The 26,018-nt window shown below is 41.7% G+C and overlaps 2 protein-coding genes across 9 annotated transcripts in view; one reads left to right on the forward strand and one right to left on the reverse strand.

Annotated features, from left to right (window-relative positions):
• srgap1a (SLIT-ROBO Rho GTPase activating protein 1a) overlaps positions 1 to 18,621 on the forward strand; it is a 76,573-nt gene extending 57,952 nt beyond the window's left edge. For 2 of the 6 annotated variants that reach the window (XM_026176587.2, XM_026176585.2), the window contains exons 16-22: positions 1,495 to 1,600; positions 1,738 to 1,962; positions 2,824 to 2,903; positions 9,031 to 9,211; positions 11,008 to 11,145; positions 14,905 to 15,289; positions 16,017 to 18,621. In XM_026176587.2, the coding sequence (XP_026032372.1) occupies positions 1,495 to 1,600; positions 1,738 to 1,962; positions 2,824 to 2,903; positions 9,031 to 9,211; positions 11,008 to 11,145; positions 14,905 to 15,289; positions 16,017 to 16,424 (1,523 nt within the window). In that variant the 3' untranslated portion in view covers positions 16,425 to 18,621. Of the gene's footprint in view, positions 1 to 1,494; positions 1,601 to 1,737; positions 1,963 to 2,823; positions 2,904 to 9,030; positions 9,212 to 11,007; positions 11,146 to 14,904; positions 15,366 to 16,016 lie in introns of all 6 variants that reach the window. The other 4 variants (XM_026176588.2, XM_026176586.2, XM_080304909.1 and 1 more) reach the window with 3 other exon arrangements.
• A 998-nt stretch (positions 18,622 to 19,619) lies between these two features.
• cfap263 (cilia and flagella associated protein 263) lies at positions 19,620 to 25,952 on the reverse strand. Of its 3 annotated transcripts, none has more exons than XM_080304914.1 (9): positions 25,040 to 25,952; positions 21,959 to 22,094; positions 21,417 to 21,578; positions 21,176 to 21,325; positions 20,745 to 20,855; positions 20,447 to 20,545; positions 20,253 to 20,360; positions 20,026 to 20,181; positions 19,620 to 19,934 (listed from the first exon to the last, which is right to left on the reverse strand). In XM_080304914.1, exons 1-9 carry the CDS (start codon positions 25,183 to 25,185, stop codon positions 19,827 to 19,829), a joined length of 1,176 nt encoding a protein of 391 aa, XP_080161040.1. In that variant the 5' UTR covers positions 25,186 to 25,952; the 3' UTR covers positions 19,620 to 19,826. The 3 variants fall into 3 exon arrangements, with proteins under 3 accessions (XP_080161040.1, XP_080161042.1, XP_026032374.1); XM_080304916.1 differs by lacking the exon at positions 25,040 to 25,952 and adding an exon at positions 23,001 to 23,095; XM_026176589.2 differs by lacking the exon at positions 25,040 to 25,952 and adding an exon at positions 22,432 to 22,923.
• Positions 25,953 to 26,018: the final 66 nt, after the last annotated feature.

The following is a 26,018-nucleotide window of genomic DNA, read 5'->3' on the forward strand; positions in this document are numbered from 1 at the left end:
GGGATATTCCTTGTAGTCTTGCTTGAACTCTTTGTCATTCTGAAGTCTGAACTCGGACTTGCGTTTTGTGGGTCCTGCTCTGCTGTGTTGAGCTCTGAGCAGGAGCCGATCTGTTGTGAGCGGCACAAAGCTGACCATAGAGTTTTGGTGGAGTGTTGAATGTTCGCAGCCCTGGGCTGAATCTGCAGTGGAGTCCTCACAAGAATGGTCACATTGTGAATTTGTCTGAATCGTTCCACAGTTCAGTCAGCTCTTTGAATGACACTGCATTACATCACATCAGCTCTGTTAAAGAACAATTGAATATGCACAAAGTCACATGGACATAGTGTGCGTCCCGATGCCTCGTGCGACTCTGCGGGAGTGATTGTGTGCCCCGTGTATTTGTGTGTGTTCTTTGTGTACTCGCAAGTGTGTGAAGTGTGTCCTCTTGAGTTTCTTGGGTCTACCGTCGTTTACACATTTGTGCTGGATGAGTGATGGGGATTCCCTGTTTACATTTCCCAGCTCTGCATGCCAGTGATTGCAGTGTGGGCTGAGCGCCCAGCAGGCTCCATATATAAACCTTATTCCCATATGGAGCAGCTCAGACCAGCTACGAGATCGTTTAACCGCTCTCAGTTGACTGTTTCATTTTCACCGCAGCCGTGCACTGCGGCTTGTGATATCTTTCATTTTGGAATTTGCAGTAAGAATGCTTCGCGAGGATGTGCTGCACACACGTGATGTAGAAGTCTGCGTTCGAATAGATCTTTAAATAGCAGCTTCTGAAGTGCTTGAGAGCCTCACAGAATCCAAGTTAGGTATTCATGAAAAATGAAATACATCACAAGTATCCCAGAAGCCCAAATCCCAGATGGCACACAGTGGCTGGAGGGTGACATGGCTATTTTTAGCAGCCCAGCCAGCACAGCCCCAGCTTAGCTGCTTAAAACAGCCGGCTTCAGGTGCCACACTGAGACAAACATAATAGTAACGAAGGACAGAAAGGTCGACATTCTCCGGCTGCATCTTACTAAAGCACAATATTTTTTCTCTGTGAAAATGATAATAAAGCTGCTCTTTTTTTCGTGATATTTCTGAAAAGGTAAACAAAATGTGCGCGTGACAGAGCGCCTATTTTCACTTCTTCTTCCTTTATGAGAGAATCGGGTGATAAACCAAAGTTGTGGTGAGGGTAATTACCAGAGTCAACATATCGCCTGTGTCCACGAGGACTTTATACAATTAAACGTCTGTGCCCGTTTAAATATTTAATGTTTCTACTAAGTATTTGGCCGAATTTATGTCTTTAGACTTGAGAGTATGTGGATAACGTCGATAGATTACACAAGTGTAAGCCCCAGACGTCTACTCCATGGACTGAACCAGAGAAAAACTTGTTATATATGCTTTTATTTTTTTGGTTTATAAATTTTTTATTGCTAACAACATACTCTTTTTGACCACCCCCCCCCCCCCCCCCGCCCCCCTATTTTTTTTTTTTTTAAAAAGGAATAGAAAACCTGTATGAGAGAGCGCTGTACATCCGTAAGATCCTCCTGACCATTCCCAGATCGGTCCTCATTGTGATGCGCTACCTCTTTGCCTTCCTCGACCAGTGAGTTTAACAAAAATAACATCCTAAACATCATGATTGCCCTTGCTCAATGATTTGTCTGAAATACTTTATACTAAAATATTCCAACCTTTTACTCCTTTATATTTTGTTTCTTCACCCTCCGTCCCTCCCTTCAGTCTGTCCCAGTACAGTGATGAGAACATGATGGACCCATACAACCTGGCCATATGTTTTGGCCCAACACTCATGCCCACACCAGACAGCCAGGACCAGGTCTCGTGCCAGGCCCACGTCAACGAGATCATCAAGACGATCATCATCCACCACGAGACCATCTTTCCTGATGTCAAAGAACTGGATGGGCCCATCTATGAGAAGTGCATGGCGGGCGGGGACTACTGGTAAGAAATAAGAACGTATGCCGACAGTGCTATACCTAAATCGGGTGAAGTGCCGCATTTACTGGACCCAAACATCCAGAGATGTTCACACTGGGGAGTGGATGTGAGCTATGACACATACCAGTTCAACACGTGCAGCTGAAGAACATGACGAGGTAGCTCATGTTTCAGGACTGTATTTAGATGAGACAGGCTGAAACGATCGTTTTAATTTCTACGATCATGACAGAAGAAAAAAGAGGCCACCTGGCAGGAAGGGGCTGATTAGTTGAAATGCAGAGCAAACTGCAGTCAAGCAAGACAAAAACCAGCCTCACATCTGTATATAAGGTTATCGCTTGTTTCTTCCCGACTTTATCTACCTCTGTTTCTCCTCGTCTGTGCTGCCCCCACATCACCGCAGCCTGACAGCGATTTATCTATGGCCAGAGTAAATCACCTGTCTCAGCGTGCCTGTGTCTCCCCGAGTGAGACATAACCCCTGGGATTTTCTTTTCCATTCGTTGCCTCCTCCTCTCCCTAAAGAGGAGGTTGCTACTGACATGTTAGCTTGGACGCAGACGTTCATTTCCTGGCCGGGGTAATCTGCGGTCATGTGTGGCGTTCCTGTCAGCTCTCACTCTTCATTTCCAGATGATCATTTAGAAAGACTTCCTAACCACACAATGGGAAACTCTTGATAATGGCTGCTGGTTGAACATCCTCCATGTCTTATTAATTGTAAAAAACCTTCCTGCTTTTCATCTTGTCTTGAATGGCTTTTTATCATTAAAATTTTTTGTGTGTGTTGTTGAAATGTACCTTAGTCCTTGAACCCTGTTGTGGCTGTGACCCTGGTAATTTGGATGTTGTCCCCAACAGTGAGAGCCCCTATAGCGAGCATGGAGCCCTGGAGGAGGTAGACAATGAGGGAGGAACAGAGACGCACACCAGCGAGGATGGTGAGTGACTGCACAGCAGTAAATAGTCATACAAATGTTTAAACTTGCTCTTACATACCTTTGTGTCCTTCTAGAGTCCAATCAAATTGTGTTTTTAGGAGTTGCAATCACTAAATATAGAACTAAAACTAATTATTGTAACCATTGTTCATTTAGCATATGCACGGTTAAATTTAACCCCCCCCCAGTCTTTGGTGCGTGGGGGGTTAAACTTGTGTCTCTGCAGCTCCGGGTGGCTAATCCTGCCTTTCAGCCCGATAAATGCATTAACCTTGAAGAGCCAGGGAACCGGGCTCAGAATGACAGACAGCCATTCATATTCTAATGGTTCTGCTTTCCTTGGGGCTTTGGACGGCACCCCCTCATTTTACAAATTCCTTGGTGGTCTGCACCTTTTGGGCCTCCTGGGAATGGAAACTTGTTTCTTAAAGGTCCCAACCTTGGATTACATTTTTAACTCCCTTTGTGAAAAATCAGCGCACAAGTAATTTATGGCAGATTTATGAAGCATGTTTCAAAAGTGTCACATTTTATCTGTGGTTCAAAAATAATAAAGTCTACATTTAACTACATTTCCATATGTCCCAGAGAAATATATATAGAAATGAAGAAACGAAGAAAAAACACCGGGCTGTTGTTGACACTGGAGGATATTAAGTACTTCAGCCAGACGCTGTTGTGTGATCAGACATGTGGTCCTTTGTTTCCATGAAATGGATACCAGTTCATCATGTCCAAATCAAATATTTAGTGAGTTAGTTGAGACCAAAAGATTAGACGTGGTATGACTTTGCTGTTTAACTTACAGTAAAAAGCAGAAAAGGACAATAAAACTTTCAGCTCATTAAAAAGTGAGAGATAACTTTGACAGAAAACTGACCAGATGTAGACAGAACGGTGCAAGAAATACTTGAACTACTGTTGAACCTAATTTTATTGTCTTACCTTAGTAACACACTTTCCTAAACCTTTTCTGTTGAAAGCAGTCACCCAAATCCTTCCACGTTATCACCAAGCTACATGTTGACATCAGCCTCCACAGAGAGACTTTGAAAACCACAGTTGATCTCTTCTCCTGACATTAGCTTTTAATCACGGTTTCCAAATAAAGACCCTCATCTTACTGTTAAGTATAACCAAAGGAAATATCTGATTAGACGAGGAAACTTATTCCTACTGTAAAACACAGATGGCAGCTATCAACTTTGAGTAATTACGAGAAGATTGTGTTTTCCAGAAAGCCCTTGCTGCCATGGTTTTGTTCCAAAAGCTTCTCTAAGCAGACTGGGAGGATGTCCTCACTGACTGAGTTCCTCCCTGTAGAGTCTTGAACTGTGGTCAAGTTATTGTCATCAGTTATTTTTAAATCCCTGTGACCTCAGTTGGATTTCAGACACAAAAACAGGGCTTGTTTCCTGTTTAGTTACTCTCGCTTGTTTTCTCCAGACTTACATAGTTATCATTTTTCTCTCCTTTCTTATCAAGGCTTCAAACGTGTTAACTTGTGTTGGCCTTTAAAGGAAGTGAATGTCACCTCGTGTGCAAACACCGGTGGAGAAATATCCTTGACTCGTTGGAGCAGATGCGTTTCAAGCTGATTACACACAGAGTCTTAATGCAATATGCTGTCCTGATAACATTTGTGAAAAAAATGAAGTGTGTGGATAACTGACGATCAAGATCTTTTGTCATATTGTAGTTGTGACCATTCAGAAAATATAGCCACAGTTTATGTATTTTGTGTATTTTTCAGAGGCAAACAGTCTTCTGAAAGACATAATGTCAGTCTTCACCAGGATTCCCCAGATGGGTATTTCATGAAAAGCTCCCCAAGATGTAAGAACAGTTAGGTTCACCGACTCCTATGCTTACCTTTATTTTGAAATATACGATAGCAGCTTCTTGGTTTGGTCCAAAAGAGGGTGCGGTTGTCCACCTGTTCACCACTTTGGCCCTCACTGAAGTATCTCTTTTGCTTTGAGGTTTTGCACAGAGGTTGAATCCTATATTAGTCATCCCATTTCTTTCATGTCAACAAAAGGTCCAGATTTTTACTTATCCTGTTAAATTTGATGCACACATTCTTATTCCTTTTAATAAGACACTGGGTAGTCACTTTTATTTTAGCAGCATTGTGAGTTTTTATGCTCCCGATACATTTTGTTCATGATTAAAAAGCAGGCAGTACTGTGCAAAAGTCATGAGACACTCTTCATTTCATTCACGTTTTCCTGGAAAAATGACAAATAAATGCAACAGTTTATCGAAACGTCTACAAACATGAATGGAAATATTGTATAAAATGAGTTATAACGAGCTTGAAGCTCAGTGTTTGGTATGAGGACTTTTATTCTTCAACAGAGCCTAAACTATTTTAGGCAAGCTTTCTTTTTTATTTAGTAGTCTTCAGGAATACTGCCTCTGATCCCACATTGCTTCATTATAGTTGAGACCTGGCCTCAGCTGAGGCCTTCAATGCCCGATGTTTCACTGTGTTTTTCTATCCAGGTATGCTTTTACTACATTGGCAGTGTGTTTGGTATCATTGCCACGCTGAGAAATGAAGTTTCTGCCAATTGAAAGCTTTCCACACAGTATTACACAGTGGAGCAAAATCGAATGGTTCTTTTCTGCGTTCATAATACCATGATTCCAGCCTCAAACCATGACAGAGCCATTTTTGTGATGGCTGGCTCACTGTTGTACCTCATTCCTGACCTCCTCTGGACATACTCGCTAGGGCTGTTCGATATAACGATATATATCGGATGACGATATAAAAACATCTATCGTTTCATTTTACGCTATCGTTTGTTTCGTGGTGTCGCAAAATAAACTCTTTACGGCAATATTTTTCATGGTTTTGATGGTCACTGTAGTGGCTATATTCATTTCTTAAAGTTCTCTCTTTCGCTTATATTTAATATAACCACACTACAGACAGACAAGGGCTTGTTTTTATGCGTTGTCGTTAGCAACAACGACTGTAAAACCATCGCGTGTCTGCTTGTTTATTTTCCACATAAACCTTTCACAATAAAGCTCAAGATCCTGTTGAGACTTTTCAAAATAAACTGAATCACGTGAAAGAGCAGATTATTTACGGATGAGAATTAAAAAAGAGCCGTCAAGTGTTAGAAAATAAACTTTAGACTCAAACGTTAGAACAGGCTTTTCCCCGCAGCACGCCGTGTAATAAATACTCACAAAGAAAACGGCGGATGTTACAACTTATGTCTAAAAATGTATCGTTTCATACATCGGTTAAAACACTCGACTCCAGCTGGAAACACTTCACGCAAGTCGAGCTGCCCGAGATTCACAGAATTTACAGAAAATGTTACATTTTTGTGATTTATATCGTTATCGGACGATAGATGCCTTAATTTTGGTCATATCGCACAGCCCTAATACAATCATTGGAACCAAACATCAAGGCTAGTTCTTGTCTAATTTGGCCTACCTCACCCTTTTCTCTCAGTTTTCCCTCCTTAAGATCGGCTTCTTTACAGCCATCCTTCCACTAACATCTTTTCTGATGAATTTTCAGAGAACAGTAGGAGGATTAACTGAAAGTCCAGTTCAGTTTCTTTAGGATGTGACTTTCAGATACTGTTCATCTACTGTAGCTGGTTTATTTGTAGGCCTGCCACTTCTGGTTTTAATCCACCAGTTTCCACCATGCTGAGATAATGCCAAGTTTCAGCTAACGGCTTCTTGGAACTCGCCTTGTTGATGCAAAAATAGTATTCTGGGCCAGGGAGCGAATTGTGTTTTACTAGTAACTAGTAAAATTGGTTCTTTGCCAAGTTATCTGTTATGTGTAGACACAACACTGGTTCATCCCTGGAGAAACACTCAAGACCACTTTAAAAAGTGACAATAATGTGTTGCTCTCTGGAAGCAAAATATAAAGAAACAAGAGTTGAAGCCTTTTGTGCTGTATGTGTAAAAATAATCACATTTCCTTTGATCTCTGCAACAGTTTGTGCTTTTTATTAACCTGCTAAGCAAAGACAGCTTTGAAATCAATCTTAAATTAAAGTTTTTCCCCTATAGGACACAGTTATTTGAAGCAGCAATAATGTTAACATATGGGAGGCACAAACTGGGCGTTGTGACATTTGACACTGTCCGACACGCGTGACATTTGAGATGATGGTTGTCACGCGAGGAGCTTAACTGGTTTTAGAGTGGCAACATTAATGTTGTGTCTGCTGGTAAATTTCCCACAAGGTCAGAAATGAACTAAATGACTCATTGATTATGGCAGTTACAGGAATATACCAGGATGCCCTCGATGTCACGTGAACCTGCTCGCTGTATTGTAGATGTTAAAGGGGAATGTATTGTTATACTTTGCAGAGCGTAGTCAGTTTTCCTATTAGGAGCCATGTTTCTTTTCTTTTTTTTCCCATGTTTGCCGCAGTGTCTGCTGTTTGTTTTGTAACAGCAAGAGCGTGCGATTATTAACATCATGATGATGTGCAGTGGGGGAAAAGAAGCCTCCTTTAGTGCCATTGATCCTAAAAACATATCAAACCAGGCTTCTGCTGCCCCATTTCTCTGTGGGAACACTGGTGTAAGCAACATCCACACCAACCGCGCTCCACTGGCGTGTGCAAGACATCTGACAGTTTCTATCTCTTGGACCACATGCCTCCAACTCTCATGGTTCAGCATTTCTTTAGCTCCAGTCTCAGTGTGGGAGGGTGCGTACATGTACGTGTGCAACCGAGTTCAGTTGGTTCTGAAAGATTTTCAGTTATAATTGCACGACATGACAAAGGGAATCCTGCCTGCTGCTTCCAGCTTCAGTCACGTCCCTGCAGCGCTCACACGCGTGTGCCTTGGGTACACATTGACAGATCGCAGGATCAGCTTATTGACGTGACTGAAAGGGATGAAGAAAGTAGAGGAAGGAAGAGAATTCCCCTGCACCGACGACTGTGCCGTCTGCTTTATTAACAGCCTCGTCCACTGTAGTGCAGTCCGATTAATTCAAACTGTAAATTCCTGCTTGTCACATTTCATTGGAGCCACGGCAAAAACTGACAACCCAGTGAAGCAAAGACAGGAGCAAGTTAAAGGTGGGATGAAACTGAACGAGAATACATGAGATAAAATAGGACACTGGAAGAAATGCAGAGCCCACAAGTCTTTCCACAATCAAGCCTATATTTTCTTTAGCACACGGGATTCTCATCTTGAAATTAATCTCCCACTCCTGAGAAAGATGCAGTATATCACGATGAGTTGTCACAGCTGAGACAGGTTTCAGACATTTACTCTGTTGCCTTCCTACCAGCGTATATAAAGAGCCTGTGTTACGTCTGTCCAGGGACCCCCTGTCTGACTTGAAGCGAGAAAGTGAGCTGGCAGGAAAGCAGAGGTAGGAGCGAGGGAGGAATAAAGAAGCTATTTTTAGCCTCGTGTTGCTGTAGTGCATACATATTGGCTTGGAGACTGTGCCTTTTTTGAAAAGTAAAGTCAACTCTAGATGTTGTTCTCTTCAGATTGTATTCGGGGAACACAAGTAGTTAAATGTGTACAAGTAAATTAAAATAAACTGTAATAATAATTGTTCAGTCGACCACTGGCTGGTGTTTTACGCAGTAACTTTTCACGGTATGTTTCACATTCTGTTGTCAGTGATCCAGAGCTCTATTTGTACAATTATTGAGCAGTAATCACCCCAGTCTGATGATCCATGCCGTGACTCACATGCCCCTGAGTCGCATAGATCTCCTCTCAAAAGCTTCTATACATGTCCTGCTAAAGCTCCTCAGGGCCCATAGTGGCTCTGGCCTGCTGTTGTAAAGCTGGGTTACTATTGACTGGAACTGAGGGCGGGGGAATCAGCTGGCTTAGCTTACTTGCACTCCATGTGCACTTGCATCAACTGCATATTCACGTGTACAAACATGTCGGTGTTAGACTCCCTTGAATTGTAGCCAGCCTGTATTTGTAAGTGCATTTGTTTCCAAAATTAGATTTTTATTTCCCAAGTCTACAGCACTTTAATCAGTTGTTAGAAATGTCTGCACATGAAATAACAACCATCTGTACTTGATGACTTTGCCATATCTGACATGTACTTAACCTGACTAATCCTTTCTCTTGACAGAGGGTGAGCCTATTGAAGCCATTGCCAAGTTTGACTACGTCGGGCGCTCTTCTCGAGAGTTGTCTTTCAAGAAGGGCGCCTCCCTGCTGCTGTATCAACGGGCATCTGAAGACTGGTGGGAGGGGAGGCACAATGGGATTGATGGCCTGGTGCCACACCAGTACATTGTAGTCCAAGACATGTGAGTGTCCTACAAATATAGAGCAATAAATATCTTCTGTATTGAGCACAAACAAAAGATGTGCATCATGCACAGTGAATACTGACTAGTCAGTTTACCTCTAGCTAACCTCAAACTGTAGGCAGTTGTAAAGGAATAATCAGATGTTCATAATATATGTTATGTACTTTCTTCCCAAGAGATGGATGGGAACATTCATACATCCATTTTCTTAACTGCTTATCCAGTTCAGGGGTGTGGGGGTTGGGCTAGAGCTTATCTGAGCTGAGGCTGGACAGGAAGATTTATACTGTTTCCTATCTGTTCAGTAAATATGATGCCAGCATCTTTTGAACTAAACCTAAGATGAGGGAAAACATTTACTCGTTCCACAGCTGACAGAGTCCTCAAACCTTGAAAAATGCTCTAACAGAAGGTGTTTATAAAGAACCACTGAAAGTAATACATTCATTTATAGATTGAATGTATATAAAAATGTAATTTTTATATATTTTTAATTATACAATTAAAATGGAATTCTTTAGTTGGAAGATGAACGAGTAGTTTCTGACCTCTCCTCGCTTAATTATTATACCAAAGGCTGCTTAACTAGTGCCGGATCCACTTAGAGTCTGAGAGCTAAAGTCCTTAGCAAAATATCCCTGTGGGTTAAACAACACACTTGTCCTTGTTGACTTTGCTCCACAAAAAGGCTGCTAGGCCGTCAGGTTACTATAGGGTCGCGCACAGGGGACCTTCAGGCTCATTTGTCTTGTCCTCCACTGTCATCCCTGCTCAGCTGTGGAGCTTTCTGCATCTCCAGGGTCCTTAACCAAGCCTTCTGTCACCGTCTCGTGCTCTCAGCACTAACAAGCATGCACTCTGCCATAGCGACTGTTGGTGCCTAATGGACTGAAGTCACTGTCTCGTTAGGACTGGAACAGAATCACTCCAATCACTTAGTAGCTGGCTGGCAAAACAGTCATTTGGAATGCCTTCACGCTCTTTCTGTTTTCCTCCTTCCCCTGCTGCTGTTGTCCCGTCAAAGGACCCCTATCAATAATTCACTAGGAGGGAGCACTGCTGATGGGGTGTCATCTTAGTTAATGAAAGAGCACAGAAATTTACAGCTGTACACGTTGTTCCCAAGGAAGTAACGTCCTGGTCTCTACTTAAAGTGAGCAGGCAGAGGAAAGTAAGAGCGCACAAGATTGCAATCTTCACTCGTCCTGTAAAAAAATAACATATACAGGGAGATGTTTCCTAAAGTACTTTGGCACAAGATGTCACCTGTCAACGTTTGACTGTGAAAATTCGTTTGTAATTTTTGTTGGTAGCTGCCTCTGCTTTGGAGAAGTGCTCGTCTGTGCTGTGACCCTGTGCGTTCATGTGGATTTGCTAAATAAGTGACTGTGTTTGATGATGCCATCAGAGGCAACAGTGCAGCTCAGTAGGTCTGATTACTGCCACCTGACAGGCACCAACTGTACCGAGTATCCAGTGACACAGCTCACTGAAACTCATGCAGCTGGTTTGTGTGTGAGTGTTTGTGCGTGTCGCCGACACAGCGCATCACCAGAATGCTGAGAGGTTCGGGACTATGACTCATCTGACTCCGTAGACCTTGTGGGGTGGGGGTGGGGGTGACACATGCTGACTCTCAGGAAACGGATGGAAAATACTGATACTGAAGAACTGAACAAATATAAAAGATTGACTGATTTGCTGATTTGTCCCTTTTTTTTTTTCTACTGTGGGTTTGTCTATCACTTCTTGCTCTTTTCATGTCTCAATGTCACACTGTCTCTGTGTCCCAGAGATGACAACTTCTCAGACACTCTGAGTCAGAAGGCTGACAGCGAGGCCAGCAGTGGCCATGCTGGGGAGGATAAATGCTCAGGAAAAGACATCGGTTCACCCAATGACACCAGGATCTCTGAAGCCTTCATCACCAGGTGGGTATACTGCTGTAAAACAGTGCTAGCTGTTGATGCTTTTTTGTTTGTTTGGTTTTTTTACACAATTTCTGTCAAATACCTTAATTAGGGACCACAGAGATTTTGCAGTTCTGAATATCAAAAAAAAAAACCTTTAAAATTTTTAATTTGGATCATAGACGCTCTTCCCACGTTTTTAAAGAGTGATGTCAAAATTTGTTTTACATCCAAATCCAGCCCACTTTGGTCTTATGTGGGACGCAAAATTAACAGTTATTTCAAGAGAAAGGAATCTGTCAGCACAACTCTTTTAGGGCTGCCACGATTAGTCGACTAGTCACGATTACGTCGACTATCAGAATCGTCGACGACTGATTTAATAGTCGACGCGTCGTTTGAAGCTTTGTAAGATCACAAAAGATGCAGGAATAAGTAGCAGGATTTAAGAGTGTAATAACGAACTGAAACAGAAGATGGCAGCACTGCATGTACAAGGAACCAGCTGCCGTTAAACCCCGAAGAAGAAGAAGAAGCTGTGTCCCAGAATTCATAGCGCGGCCCAGCTCAGTTGTCAACAATGGCGGCAGCTAGTTAGTTTTAATATTGCTCTTATTATTCTTTCTGGGTCACAAAATAAACGTTTAACATATTTTCAGGCGAGAATGTAGCTGTGTAAACCTCAAATATCTGCTCAGTTTATCAGGACACCGCATATTTTCAAAAGCACTCCGACGTTTTCGGAGACGTCTGTTACCCACTAGCTCGATAGCTAGCCGGGGGCTAGGTCACTAGCGCCGTGAGAACACCGGACTCCCAGCAAATCGTTTTGAAACCCACCGCTGTCTTTCGCTACTCAGGTTAAACGTGATATATAAGTCACTTGGATAACTTAACAATGTTATTGTTTGGCTTTTTGTAGTATTTTATTTGTTCCTAAGTAAATCGGTTTGGCTGAGATTAAAGTTATAGTTTTTACACAGCTGAATAAACGTCAAGCAGACAGCTGATTATCAGAAGTGTGAGATGCTGGAGAATATACTCCGGTGTCCTGTTATATTTTAGATAGCAAGGAGTTTATTAAACTTCACCGAAACAATCTGCAAATTTCATTAAAATTTTTAATAAACTATCTTGTCTTTATTTTTAGTTAGCACATACTTTAAACGCTTAAAGCTGTAAGCTAATGATAGTTATATAAGAGCAGATGCTGCTGGTGCAATAAGCTGTACGTTTTATGTCCAATGGATGATGATCTGATGACTAATGGCAAAAATAATCGGTGACTAGTCGACTATCAAAATAATCGTTTGTGGCAGCCCTAGACTCTATGGGCTTAAAGTCTTTGTTGTGGCATTAATAGCCATGGGGCAGGTTTTTATCAGTAGGAAAAGCTGTAAAACTTATGAAAATTAAATTAAAAAGTCCAAAATTCTTGTTCTCCTTCACATTTTCCAAAGTAATCCAGCGGGCCAGATTGGAGTCTTTGCTGGGCCAATTCTGGGCCCAGGCCTTATGTTTGACACCCTTGTTTCACTGTAATTAGTTTACTGCAAATTTGACTTTTACCCTGTTAAATCACTGCAAATTATTCATAATGTTTCCATTTTACGTAAAACAGGGCAGTTGGAGACCATTAGTTTTACGGCAGCAGTAACAGTAACTCCTGAGTGTGCTGCCTTCCTCTGACATTGTGTTTCCTAAACTCAGCTCTTTGTCTAATTGCAAGCATCAGCCACATTGTTTTGTCCCAAGTTACCAGACAGTTCCCGTCAGAAAGTATGAGTATTAAACAACTATTTCAGTCATGCACATGGAGGATTGGCGCACACACACACACACACACACACTGTGTAGACACACAAATCCAATCACACCTCAGTCTTTTTGGCAGTCTCTCTGCTGGTTAGTGCCAGTATTTTGTCTCCTGCTTCTCTTTTCATTGGTGGAGGATAAGCGACCTTGAAATATCTCTTACTGGGTTTTGGCCAAACACATGCTATTTTATTCAGAGCCATACTCACTCCCTCTACTTCACTGTTGAAATGTTGATGATTCATGCTAGAGGCAATATTTACACCACTGCAGGTATTGGTATGCAGCTGAACATATCTGAATGAATCATCCTTTTAACATCAGCCTTAATAAGCGTCCTCAAAGTCCTTAAACTAGAATCTGTCACACTCTTCCTGTCATTGGCTCCCAGGTGATCCCCACCTCTCTCCTCTTTCTTCTACCCTCCACCCTCCCCCTGCTCACTATCTACTTTTCCATTCAAACAGCAAGTTTTGAATCATTTATACCACTGGATATTTTTTTCTTTGGATATTTTCCCCTCTTGGTGGTCTCAGTCAATAACACGCTCACCAGACAGACTTCTATGGTAATCACAGTAAGCATTAGTAAACAAGACAGCTGTGTTAGAGCCTCTTTTAGTGGAGAAGAAGCATGTTGATGTGACCAGAACAATTCCTTCACTCGGCCTGTTTTTCTGTGTTAATGAAGAGGGGCACGTACAGCGTCTTGTGATTTCTGTTACATTATTAGTCGAAGCCATAATAAGCAAAGGGTGAGCTGTCAATGCGGTGACAGCTTGCAGAGTAAGTTGCGGTGCCTGTTGTAGTACATGCTGTCCCAGAGGAAGATTAAGGACATACATGCTGACTGCTCCACCTGCAGTTTATAAGCAGGTGCTGCAGTTGTTTTGCTATTCAAGAAATGTCAGTGCAGTCAAGGGAAAAAAAAAAAATGTTGTTTCCTCACCAGACACCGTGTCTGCACCACTCCACCACTGGATCTCTATTATTTAGTGTGTGAGCTTTCAACAGCAGCCATTGGTGCAGTCATATGTTTTTATTATGCGCATGAATTTATAAATTTACATTCAGATGTGTGTGGGTTTCAGAGTGTTACATAATCAAAGGTCTGTTTGGATTTACCTGATACTCTGGCATTGCAGGTAGAGCTCACATTATATTCACCAAAATATTCACCACCTTCTCGTCCATCCTCATTACTGCTTTTTCTTTATCACAGTAATAAAACTGCCTGGAAATGTTAATGATAATGTCTGAGAGCTCGTTCATAGGGCTGATGTAAACTCTCTACTTGAAGCCGTTTGTTTCGGAGAAACAACCGAGGAAGAGTTATTACTGAAGATGATTAACTCTAATAACTGACCTGACCTGCATTAGAATCCAGATGCTGTATTACTAATTGAATCTTTTAAGTTGTCACTATTTCCATAAATGTAACACCAACTCAAAAAGCAAGTGATAATAAAATTAGACACTGCGCTGCTTGACTGTAAGTGATGAGCTGCTTTGATTAATCGTTACAGCCCTCGACTCTGCGTAAGTATGACAACCACAACAGAGCTGAACCTGTTGGAGCAATACAAAGGAGGATGCGCTCCTTTACTGGTCTTTTATGGAGTAACACAAATGCTTCAGTGAAACTGATGTTGGCGTGGAGCAGTCTGTTAATGTAAAGGGATTTATGTGTGATAGAAGTGCATTCATACTCAGCTCCGTCCCCTGGAGGAGTCTGTTTTGATCCTCTGATGAACAACAGATCCATTCTACCTGCTCTCCAGAATAACCTTAACCGATGCTTGACATCAAGGATTCCCTCAAAAAGCTAATATGCCCCATCTAATTCTGTTTTTAGAAGCTTTAAACTACTAATAAATCACAGCTAATGTGATGAAGTAGTGGTGAGGAAAACTGCTTTTTTTTAATGCTTGCCTATTGTTTCCTCTTTCCTGCACTTATATTGCAGCAGACACAGGAAAAGATCAGATCCACCGTCTCGACGGCCACCTGCCCGTCCCAGTGATGTCCACTGCATGGTGCATACCTCCCAGCAGAGTCATAGTGGACATGGCGGGACTCCAGAGATGGGTTCACCAGTTCTAGGCCACTTCAGCCCACGGGACATGCTGCGAAGTCGCAATCACGTTGCCATAGACAGCCCTGAGCGACGGCGCCGCGCTGGCCACAGCAGTCTGACGAATATCAGTCGTCACGAGTCCCTGAAGAAGATGGAGAGCCCACCGATTCGACGTTCCACGTCCTCGGGCCAGTACACAGGCTTTACCGATGCCCATCACCACCACCACCACCACCACGGCGGCAAGCCCCTGGATCCGGAGACCATCGCACAGGTCAGCGCGGGACGAGCGGCGACCCGACCGCAGCTCCCTCCACCATCAAAGCCCTGCCCTGCCCTGTAAAAACATAGTCAGTCCCAGTCTTCTGCTTCCTCTGGCTGCAACCTAGTCCCTGTGCTAAAGAAACGCAAAAGACTAGCTTCACAGGCAGACGGCAGGGATCACAGTATACTCCTACACACAATATTCCTATAAATTCTGAATTTTTTGGAAAATGCCAAATATTCCAAAGTCTTGAATTTTGTCATCATTCTAATATGGCTTCTGTCATATAAGATTATATAATAGTGGAGCCATAGTCTTTTATAGGCTGTCGTTTAGAAAGCAGAGGGTTACAGAGAGCACCTTAAACTGTGCTGGGCTGTCGGTCTGCCTACTGGGAGCATGCTAAGATGAACATGTCATCTCTGCATCTCATTTGCAATCCAGAGCCATTAACATGGTGAGGGAGAAGAGCCAGTATTAAGTAATATTGTCTACTAACTTTGCATGTATACTGCATGCTTGGTGTTTTCTTAAAAAATCTCTCCTTGTGGTCTTCTTTTATATTGTGTCTGTGTTCTCCATGTTTTTGCATGTTTCTGGTCTTTTTCACTCTTAATTTCTCCATCCAATCTTGCCTTCTTGTTTTTTCTCTCTTTTTTTCATCTTAACCCTCCTGCTCGTGTCTTGCCTATGTCATTATCATCCTCTCTCACGCACATTTTCTCCTCTCCTGCAGGACATAGAGGAAACTATGAACACTGCTCTGAATGAGCTGCGAGAGCTGGAGCGGCAGAGCTCAGCCAAGCACGCCCCCGACGTGGTGTTGGACACCCTGGAGCAGCGGCAGACCTCCGGCAGCAGCGGCGGAGGTCCGACGCCGGCCAGCTCCAGCGAGTCCCTCAGCCCCATCCACGCCGTCATGCTGCGGTCAACTGCCAACACTGAGCCGCCCACCCGCCGCAGCACCAGCTCCTCCAATGATTCTGTGAGCACGTTCAAGCCCGTGGTAGCACCACGCATGGGGGTGCAGCTCAAACCCCCCGCTTTGAGGCCCAAGCCCATGGTCTTACCAAAATCAAATCAGGCCCCTCAGCCTCCTGCTAATTCTTCTCAGGACCCTCTGGATAAGTCCTGCACCATGTAACCTCCAGGGCAGGAATCGGAGAATGTAAATCAAAAACTCTCAATCTAGTTCCCAAGAGACTGTGAAACCAGTGTTTACAGTTCTCAGAGAGAGTACAAGTAATATCTAAGAGTGTGTAAAATACTTGGCCCTGGATTGGAGACATTTCTTTTTGATGGTTTGAATCTGAAAACAAGAATTTAAAAAGGATTAGATCTGAGTTATTGATGTAGGAGTTGTAGTGAAGACAGATTTGTCTGTTGTCTCAGATTTGTGTTAATATGTTTAGGTAATATTAATATTAAATAACAGATATCTTTAAAAAAAGATTTTAAAAACAACAAATCACAAAGGCTTCCGGAAAGTTTTAGAAAATGTACACATTAGTTTAGTTTACAGATGATAATGAACTGTAACTCTGAACAACATGTGGTGCATGCAGTTCTTGAACCTGTGGTGAGAGCTGTCGTGACCACAGATTAGATTTTTCTTTCCCTTTTATCTAGAATGGCCTTCGGAGGTGTTGCGAACCAGTACATAGATCATACATCAGATGTTCATTAATAGAAAAGGTGCTGTGACTTGCTGGGCAGAAAGAGTTTTAAGGAGCCAAAAGAGCCCTTTACAGATTATTTATTAACGGTACTCTGTTAATAAATGAGTAGTACTGACACCAGTATGCTTTTTTCCACTCGCATGTAAACTGCAGCTTTCTTCAGCAAAGCATGCCGTCTGTTGTGTTTTGTTAAGTACAAAGATCACCTCTGTGCTGGCTTCACTCAGATTTATTTAAGCATATTGCCTGGAATGACAGATGATGATTGGATAAAACCACTATTGCTTTATGACTTTTACGTCTGAACATTTTGATGCGTTCATAAATTCCTGCAACGTTACCTTAGGTTGTGGGAAGAAATGCGCCTGATATGTGTTTGCTTTTGCATCTGTGTAACCTTTAGGGAGAAAATGATGATGAAAAATATGTTGTTACACTGCGTGGACTACATGCCATAGCTTCCTTTTATGCCTTGTTTGGCTTTATTTACCCAAAGACATGAGTTTATAAGTCAAAGCACGGATACTGATCCTTCATGTTTAGACTCAAGGTGGCGCCCTGTGGTTGTGCTGCCAGTAGCCATGGACCTGATGACTGTTAGTTGTAAAAGCCTCCTAATACGTTCCCCCTGCTTCCTGTGCTTCTCTTTGCGAAGGTGTTTGAAAACAGCAGCTTGCTTTGAGTCCTCTAGTCTGTTTTATATTTGGGAAAGAATGTCAATAATGTTTGCATACTGCTCTCAGACTGACATTGAAGCTCTTTTCGCGCATTTACCGATTTGTGTGGATGATACTTAGAAGTGCATGGAAAGAAATGGGCTACGTGGGTCAGTCAGCTCCTATATAATGATTTCAAAATGCAATAGCCTCATAAAATTGTATGTGCCAGACTTCCAGTTTTGTGGCTGCACCCCTGTATGTCTCCATTTGTTTTTGTTTTTTTAACCTCTGTGCTGTAGAAATAACAGAGCCGGGTGCATGTCATTGGAGTGTTTGGCTAGCATAGTTACATATAGAAAAGAGTTTGGTAGTTAGGTTGCAGTGCATAAGCAATGCTCTCTAACAGCAGGTTTACACTATCTTTGACTTGACAAATATTATATGTATAAATAATTAAAGGTTAATTAATTTCTGAATTACTAACTTTCATTATTTTTGTAATCTTCTTTTTGTTATATTTGTTGTGTTTCTGGGTAGAAATCACTTAGAAGATATGATGTGGAATAAATATCCAGAGATACAGGTGTCCCACCTATAGTGTGAAGCCAGTTGTGTATATAAAAAATGTGTTTTTGTCACTATGTAACATCAGCAACAGTAGGACTCAAGTTATGCCGTCTGTAGGCTTTAAGCTACTCTGTGGTGTTATGTACATCTGTATTCTGTGAAAGTGCCTTTGGAAATGTTTTAGAGGAACTTCAGACACTCTGCCCGGTCGCATATTAGATGCCGTGTTTTTGAGAAAATGCAGTGCAGGATGATGAAGTGTATAAGAAATTGTGCCATTTTCCAAACAGTTATATGGCAGAATTGATCATAAATAAACAGCTTACTCAATGTGACATTGCACTTTTATGTATATAACTGTATATATGGCATGTAATATCATAACGTTTAGAGTTCATTCAAGGATTTCTTTCTAATAAAGGAAATAGTTTGTTGACCTTGTGTGTGTTTTTGTTTTTGTTTGTTTTATTGAGGAACTTTGACTGCAATTTATTAAATAGATTGACTACACTTGTGTAGATGAAGTTTTAGTGCCCCTAAAAGACGTTTGAGCCAGAACAGTAAAATTACCAGTTTTGCAAAGAATAACATACACTGGTTTTGTCAAGAATAATAAAAAATTGTGAAAGCTTTCATTAAATTAGAAAACAGACTCATTGCCTTCACTGTATGGGGACAAGGACCAGCTTAGTGTCATGTTTCCCACAGAGCCTCTTTCTCAGCCAGTGTGTCTATTCTTTGTTCTGTTTGGATAGCAGAAAAGTACAGTTTCAAGATTGTAGTCATTCAGATTTGCAACAGTCAAAAAGAGTAGATGATTGGTAAATAGATCGATGCTTACAAAGCACTTTTCTACTTTAATTGCACACTCAAAATGCATTTTTACTATAAGCCTCATTCACCCAATCTCGCATACATTCATAAAAGTGCTTTTTTCTAAACCTACGCACACTGTCTAACATTCACACTCTGTTAGATGCATTGGGACAACAGCATCTTGCAAAAGGTTACTTCAATGTGCAGAGTACAAGAGCCAGGGATCAAACCTCTAATCTTGCAGCTAGTAAACGACCTGCACTACCTTCTGAGCAATAGATGGTCCGAATAAGATGAGAGTACAGAAACTTGTGAGAGCACAACAAAAGGCAGAAAGGCCACACAAACTAAGTAGTTAGCACATTTCCTCACAGCAAAGTCCCGAGTCCTTGTTGTGAACACCGGTCAGAGCAGGGCCCTGATGTGTGGAGTTGCCTTTGTTTATTCCAGAAGTTCCTGTTTCTTCCTGCCGTGACATGATCAGTTCATTCTCCTGTCACTGTGCCTTTTAACACAGCTGCAGATGGTCCTCGGCACCACACTGCATTACAGAACGAGTTTCCCTTTTGTGTCAATAACGGCTGTCAATCTTAAATGAATGAGTCACATTTGCATAAATAAAGAAAGGAAATTTTTAATGTCAATCATAATTTTGAATAAGTAACTCTCAGGGACACAGATATGATGAGGATGAAAGCCATTGTTTTTACATTTAACAAAAAGCATTAAAAGATTGCAAACAATAATAAACAAAGCAGACGCAGAACGATTGATGGAAAGTTTTCTTGTTGTTATCAAATCAGTCATTTGGGAAACTTCTTTTTTCTACATGTTATGTGCTGCTATGTGTGGGAGTTTTATTGGGATTTGGTGTTCCCCGGAGCTAGTTCCAACCTGTTTGTTCCTCACTTTAGTGTGGGTCTTGAAGGCCATCTAGTTAAAACAGAGATTGTGTTGTTTTTAATACTATAGCACAACAGTTTTATTGTTATTGAGGAGAGACTAAATAAAAATAACATTTTACCTCAGCAATCCCAACCTTTCTCTCCCAAGTGTGAATGCTCTGCTTAAGCTTCTTGTATTTGTCTTTGACATGCATGTACTCAGTGATATCAGGAGCCTGATAATCTCTGAGCTGCCGTCTGAGTTTGTGGTTAAGGGCTTCAGCCGCTGAATGCTCCTGAGGAGAGAAAGATCAGGTATTAAAATTGGGGGTTTTAGATTCTTGAAGCTTTACTAATTTCGACAAACCTTCTCAGCATGCTCTAACTCCTCCTCTATTTTTGCCAGCATCTGCCTCACTTTGGCGATGTCATTGCTCAGCTCTGCCGACATCAATGTCACACTCTGCAGCTTTTCCTGCTCACACAGATATGACAGATAAGCTGAAAGTTATACTGGAAATAACGCCAAGAACACCATCTGACAAATTTCCAGCGAGTTACCTTGTGTGAGCTGAGAACACGCTGAACCTTCAAACTGTTGATCTGAAGTTCATCCAGGTTTTTGTCGGGTCTTGGCTCGTCATACTCCTGAAAAAATTCCTAGATGCAATACACAGAACTTTGCATTTACACACTAGCAAAATGAGCAAGTATATAAATGGTTACAAACATGTAAGACACTGACAAACTTTGGCAGCAGAAAGCAGACTGTACATTGATTTTCTGTCCTCTCGTGTAACAGTCTAACCTACAACCTACACAATCTCTTGACAGCAACACATTTGCTTTCATTCTCTACCTCATACTCAGCTTTCCCCATCTCTTTTTTCTGCTGCAGCTGTTGCAGGAGCTTCTTCTCGTGGAGCTTTAGTGCCTGATTCTTTACATTTAAGGTCTCCAGCTGGGTGACCTGTACATACGTTTGAACAGAACAAATGAGGTGAAAGGGAGGTTATAAACAGGACTGAAGAAAGCGGATAACTAACAAGGGTGAAAAAAAGTTCTTTACGCTGCTTGCTTCAATCTTTAGAAGCTAACCCATCTTAATAATCTTAGTAATTTTATTGACTTTATATAAAATACTTGGGTAAAATTAATAATATGACTTTAAAAGGGTAAAAAGTCTCTGGCCTTTGGAAATGTGCATACCTCTAACCTGGAACAATCTATTCAAAAACTGCTGTGCACATGTTGATGTCACTGTTTTGTTAAAAAGACAAGTTTTGTTACCTTTAACTTGTCTTCAATGTACTGGAGCACCTTCTCTGGCTCTTTCATTTCTAGCGTGTTGTCCTTTGTAGGTTTGACCAGTCTACGCTCAAAATCGTTCTTGGCCTTCCTGACATCAGCCAGACGTAATTCTGCTTCCTTCATAGAGGCCTGAAATGACAAGTATGTTTCATGAATAAATGTACCTGAGGTCAGTGTTTCTATATATTGTGTTTTATTTTTTGCATGTGTGTGGTGTAACCTTGTAGTTGTCCTTGTTTTTTTCAGATTTCAGTTTGAGTTTCTCCCGGTCCTGTTGTGTTTCTCTTACTTCTCTCTGTGCTACGCACAGTTTTTGTTCTAAAGTGAGCGGCTGAAAACGGTCCGATATGTTGGACCTGGACTTTCGCCTCCATCCAACGCCCTTAAGGCACAAAAACTCAAAATAGTATCCTATCATGTTTTGTTCAAGAAAGAGAATGCAAATGTTTTCAGTCAAACATTTATTGGCTGGAAAGAGTTGATGCAATAAGATCTGCTTTATTTTGGCCTGTCTCAAACAGTAAATAAATTGACATTACCTAAAACTATAAAAACATTACACTGCAGCTGGGACAGCCATAAAAAGGACTTTGTCCTTCACTGTCTATCTAATTCACAAGTTCTGACAAATAAAGTGTGCTGTGTGTAGATATATGTTGAGTGTGAAGCATTAATCTGCAGTCTTTACTTTTAGGAAGAGACCTATAATAGCAAGTAAGGATTTGCATTCAAGGTTATTTAATAAACCTTTATGGTACTTACCCCAGCCCCCAGCTTCAAGCTTCGTGTTGCCCCGGCACCTTCTCCCCCAGCCTGGGATAGCAGGTCTTGTGGATCCAGGCGGCAAATGAAGCTTTCAAACATGTCATTCTCTGCCAGGAGGGCTGCATTGGAATGCCTCGGGGAAGAATGAATAAGAAAAGCAGGCAAAATAAATAATTTTTTTTAAAAATCACTTAAAAATGCTCGGAGAAGTAACCGCTTACTTTAAGAAAAATTAATTAGAAAAAACATTATGTAGAGGGTGGAACAGCTCACCCTAAACCTTTCTAGCTAATGGTTAATAGACGAAAAGTTGTATTTTAGTAACATTTAACTGAAATTACAGACCATTAGCAGAGCATTAGCAAGTAACTTTGGTGGGTTATACGGAATAAGTTAAATAAAGTCAGTTGTAGGGTTACAGCCGATAGGACGCAGTTATTTTTAGTTTAATAAATATGAACTGTCATTACTTTAGTTCTTCGATCCGTTTGTAAATGAGTTCCTTCTGTTCTTGCGTGACCTCGTCATTTTCCTCGATCAAGGAAAGCTCGTCCTCCATGGTTGCTAAGGTACACTGAACCTCTGGTTTCTATGGCCTAGTGTTGCATTCACGCACTTCTGGAAACGTTTTACTCAACAAGTTTTGCAATGAGAGAAATGGATGTAATGGTGAAGGCTTTAGGACCCAGGGGACCCAAGAGAGCAGACTTTTTTTCTAAAAAAAAAAAAGTCGCTAAAAAAAGACGTGAAAGCGCGTATCGCTTTTACTCTCAACAAGCAGCGGGTGCTATAACGCAGTCAGTTCTTCTTTTACTCTTATGCTGTTTTGTGGATCACAAGGTTTAAAACTACTTATAAACACACATACACGAAGTAACTCCACCAGAGCGCCTATTTCGGGTCACTTTTGCCGGTCCAAGCCCGGGTAAAGGAGCAGGGTTGGAATTGTGACATTAAAAAAAAACAATAATTGCTAAAAGAAATTTAATTTGTAGTTCTAAAGAAACTCTAAATGCATTTAGGACGTTTTTTTACTCACTTTATGTCTCTTCCACGATGTTATTTCTCTCTCCAACAACATAGGTTACAATTAGATTAGCATGACCAATTATGCAAATTAGGCGATGACGTCATTTAGCGACTTTTAGGACAGCCAATAGCGATTTTCCTTACTGAGGAGTTGGCAACACGGACAGCAGGTGCTCTTCTTCTGTCATTTGCACTGACGAGGGCTGTGAACAATGGTTGTATGAGTAGGTGAAGAGCCTGAGAAGTTTTAATTGTCTTCTACACAAACGGTTGTTTTAAACCTCTACAGCAGAGGTTCGAGTAGAGATTTTAGAAGACAAGCCAGGTGTGCTGCAAACACAGTTGTCTGCTGGAGGACAGGCTGCACATGTGAATTTGTCACTGTTTTTTCCTCCTTCTCCTTTTTGTTGCGTTTTTGGTTTTAGTAGGGTCACCTTTTAAAACTGTTTTTTATGCCGGGTTTGTTTTTATTTCTACTGGGCTGGTGCAATATTAGTCGGGCAATGTGCAATCCCTGAGCTAGGCTCTTACCTTAGGGGAATTAGGTCTTTTAGAGGTGCTCCGTGTGGATTTGCAGTGAATACGTTTTATTAAGAGTGATTTTAGTGCCACCGATTATTGCCTGAACTAAAACACTTAGTGCATGTGTTAAGATATTCATTGTGTGTACTCATGTTGTACAGTGTTTAACTGCATTATGGTTACTGTGGTTTAACAGAGACAGTATTTTAGTTGCCACCACAAGGAGGCACTGTTTCATTGTAAGAGCACGGATGCTGCGTCATCACGCCCCTAAGAAAAAAAAAAAAAAGTATACCACAACGAAAATGGCACCCATGAGAAAAGTTTTGCCGCGTGTTGATGAGGAATAAAGTTCCCAAAATATTAAGGACATTTTTGCCTCCGTCGTCATTTTCCTTCGAGTTGATCGCTGTCGATGCTGCAATACTCAACAGCATGCGATAAGTGTTCTGTTGGGCTCGTATTTATTTGGGGTGGATTTGTTTCTTTTAAAGCAACGAGAATCTGGGACCCCCGAGGGAGAGCAAGCCCGCAGGTGATAGTTGCATTGCTGGCAGGTTGCACCAATAAGACTATCTTGTGGTCGTTAGTGACCTTTCCCATTTTGATGTTTTAGGCCTTTTGCAAACCCTTTGTGTTCTTTTAAAATAAATTTTAACATATCTGACTGATATTGACCCTCTTGTCCCGTTTATTCTGGGCTCGTTCCAGTAAGAGCTTTGGGCCTGAAAGTTTGCACAAGTAGTATAGAGGTCGTTAGCGGTTACTCGGTGGCTTTTACTCGCTACATAGAGTTTAAAAAATGCTCTCGCCTTCTTGAGGATATATATTTTTTGTTTGTGTAACAGAGCACTAATGTGTTGAATAAAATGTCAAAGAAATGTATAATTTTATTCCATGAGTTAAACATACATTTCCCCATTCATTCCCAGACAGGACTTACAAAACATTTTACTACTGGGGTGTCCAACTCCAGTCCTCGAGAGCTACCGTCCTGCAGCTTTTACATGCATCCTCACTCCAACACAGTTGAATCAAATGGTTGAATTACCTCTACCATCAAATCTGGCAAAGGCCTGATGACAAGCCATTCATTTGATTGAGGTGTGTCGGAACAAGGATGAGTCTAAAAGCTGAAGGACGATAGCTCTCGAGGACTGGAGTTGGACACCCCCGTTCTACTAATATCCCAGCTGCACATAAGACCATCAAACCAAAGGTGCGAATCAATGACTCTACAGCAGGGGTGTCGAACTCCAGGCCTCGACGGCCAGTGTCCTGCAGATTTTAGGTGTGTCCTTGATCAGACACAGCTGATTTACATGGCTAAATGACCTCCTCAACATGTCTTGAAGTTCTCCAGAGGCCTGGTAATGAACTAATCAACCTAACCCTGGCCCGGGGTGATACCTAAAACCTGCAGGACACCGCCCCTCGAGGCCTGGAGTCTGACACCCCTGCAGTCACTGGTGCTAACAAATAACACTGCAAACCGTTACACCCAGTTTTAGAGACACTGCAATTTACCTGTGGCCATGCACTGCAAACAATTCGGGTCTCACCGCTATGCATGACCTGCAACCTGGGTTTGTAAAGGGAAGTGGCACAATCAAATTAAACGAAAAAACAAGAAGAGAGGTTAGTCCGCCTTTACAAGACTCACTCTCAGTCATTCATAACAGCCTTTGCAGCTGGACGGGCTAGCCAAAACCAAATTACAAATCAACCAAAAGAATAAAAAAGGACAGCAGAGGTGCAGTCGATCTACAACTTGATTGATTAAAACTTGTGGTCACACGACCAATCTTCTTCTTCTGTATAGGTTTATTGGCGGTTGGCAAACAGCAAAATGGTGCATTACCGCCACCAACTAGTGTGGAGTGTGGACCGAAATGACAATAAATAAATAAAAATATAATATAATATAATAAAATATTCAAATTCTCCCGAACAAATGAGTCTGCCTAAAAAACCAAAATACAGCCTGATAACTTTCACTTATAAAGCTCACGCGAAATAAATCAAACAAGTCCAACTTCACTCGTCCAGCTTTTTGATCAGTTGTCTCCTTTCCATATCATACTTCTGACAATGCAATAAAACATGTTCTATTGTTTCCTGTTCCCTACTGCAGTCACACTCCCCTGTACAGTGTTTACCTATTAAAAATAATGTGCTATTTAAGCCAGTGTGTCCAAATCTCAGTCGAGATATAATCGTCTCCTCTCTCCTGTTTCGTCCTGTACTTCTCATTTCCCCCGCTTTCCTTTGGATGTTGTACAGCCATCGCCCTTTCCTCTCCTCCTCCCATTGCTTTTGCCACCTTTCCTTCATTTTGTGTCGTATTCTGCTCTTGAGCTCCGTCCTACTCACACCAATAACCATATCTACCATCGGTCTCCTTGTTGCGACTTTTGCTGTCCTATCTGCCAGAGTGAGTTAATTGTGTCTGGAGCTTCCCACAAAAGGCGCTCACCTCACCTCACACACCCACTACCTTGTCAAA

The sequence above is a fragment of the Astatotilapia calliptera genome, chromosome 7, assembly GCF_964374335.1.
Source record: "Astatotilapia calliptera chromosome 7, fAstCal68.1, whole genome shotgun sequence".
In the NCBI taxonomy this organism is placed as follows: domain Eukaryota; kingdom Metazoa; phylum Chordata; class Actinopteri; order Cichliformes; family Cichlidae; genus Astatotilapia; species Astatotilapia calliptera.

Bases quoted from the DNA above. Each gene is read 5' to 3' on its own strand.
- cfap263 (XM_080304914.1), bottom strand. From the start codon at position 25,185: ATGACTGAGAGTGAGTCTTGTAAAGGCGGACTAACCTCTCTTCTTGTT. The intron at 20,361-20,446 runs GTAACTCGCTGG...CTGTGTGAGCAG, and splicing joins GTGTTCTCAGCTCACACAAG to GAAAAGCTGCAGAGTGTGAC. The intron at 20,182-20,252 runs GTTTGTCGAAAT...TTCTCTCCTCAG, and splicing joins AGTTAGAGCATGCTGAGAAG to GAGCATTCAGCGGCTGAAGC.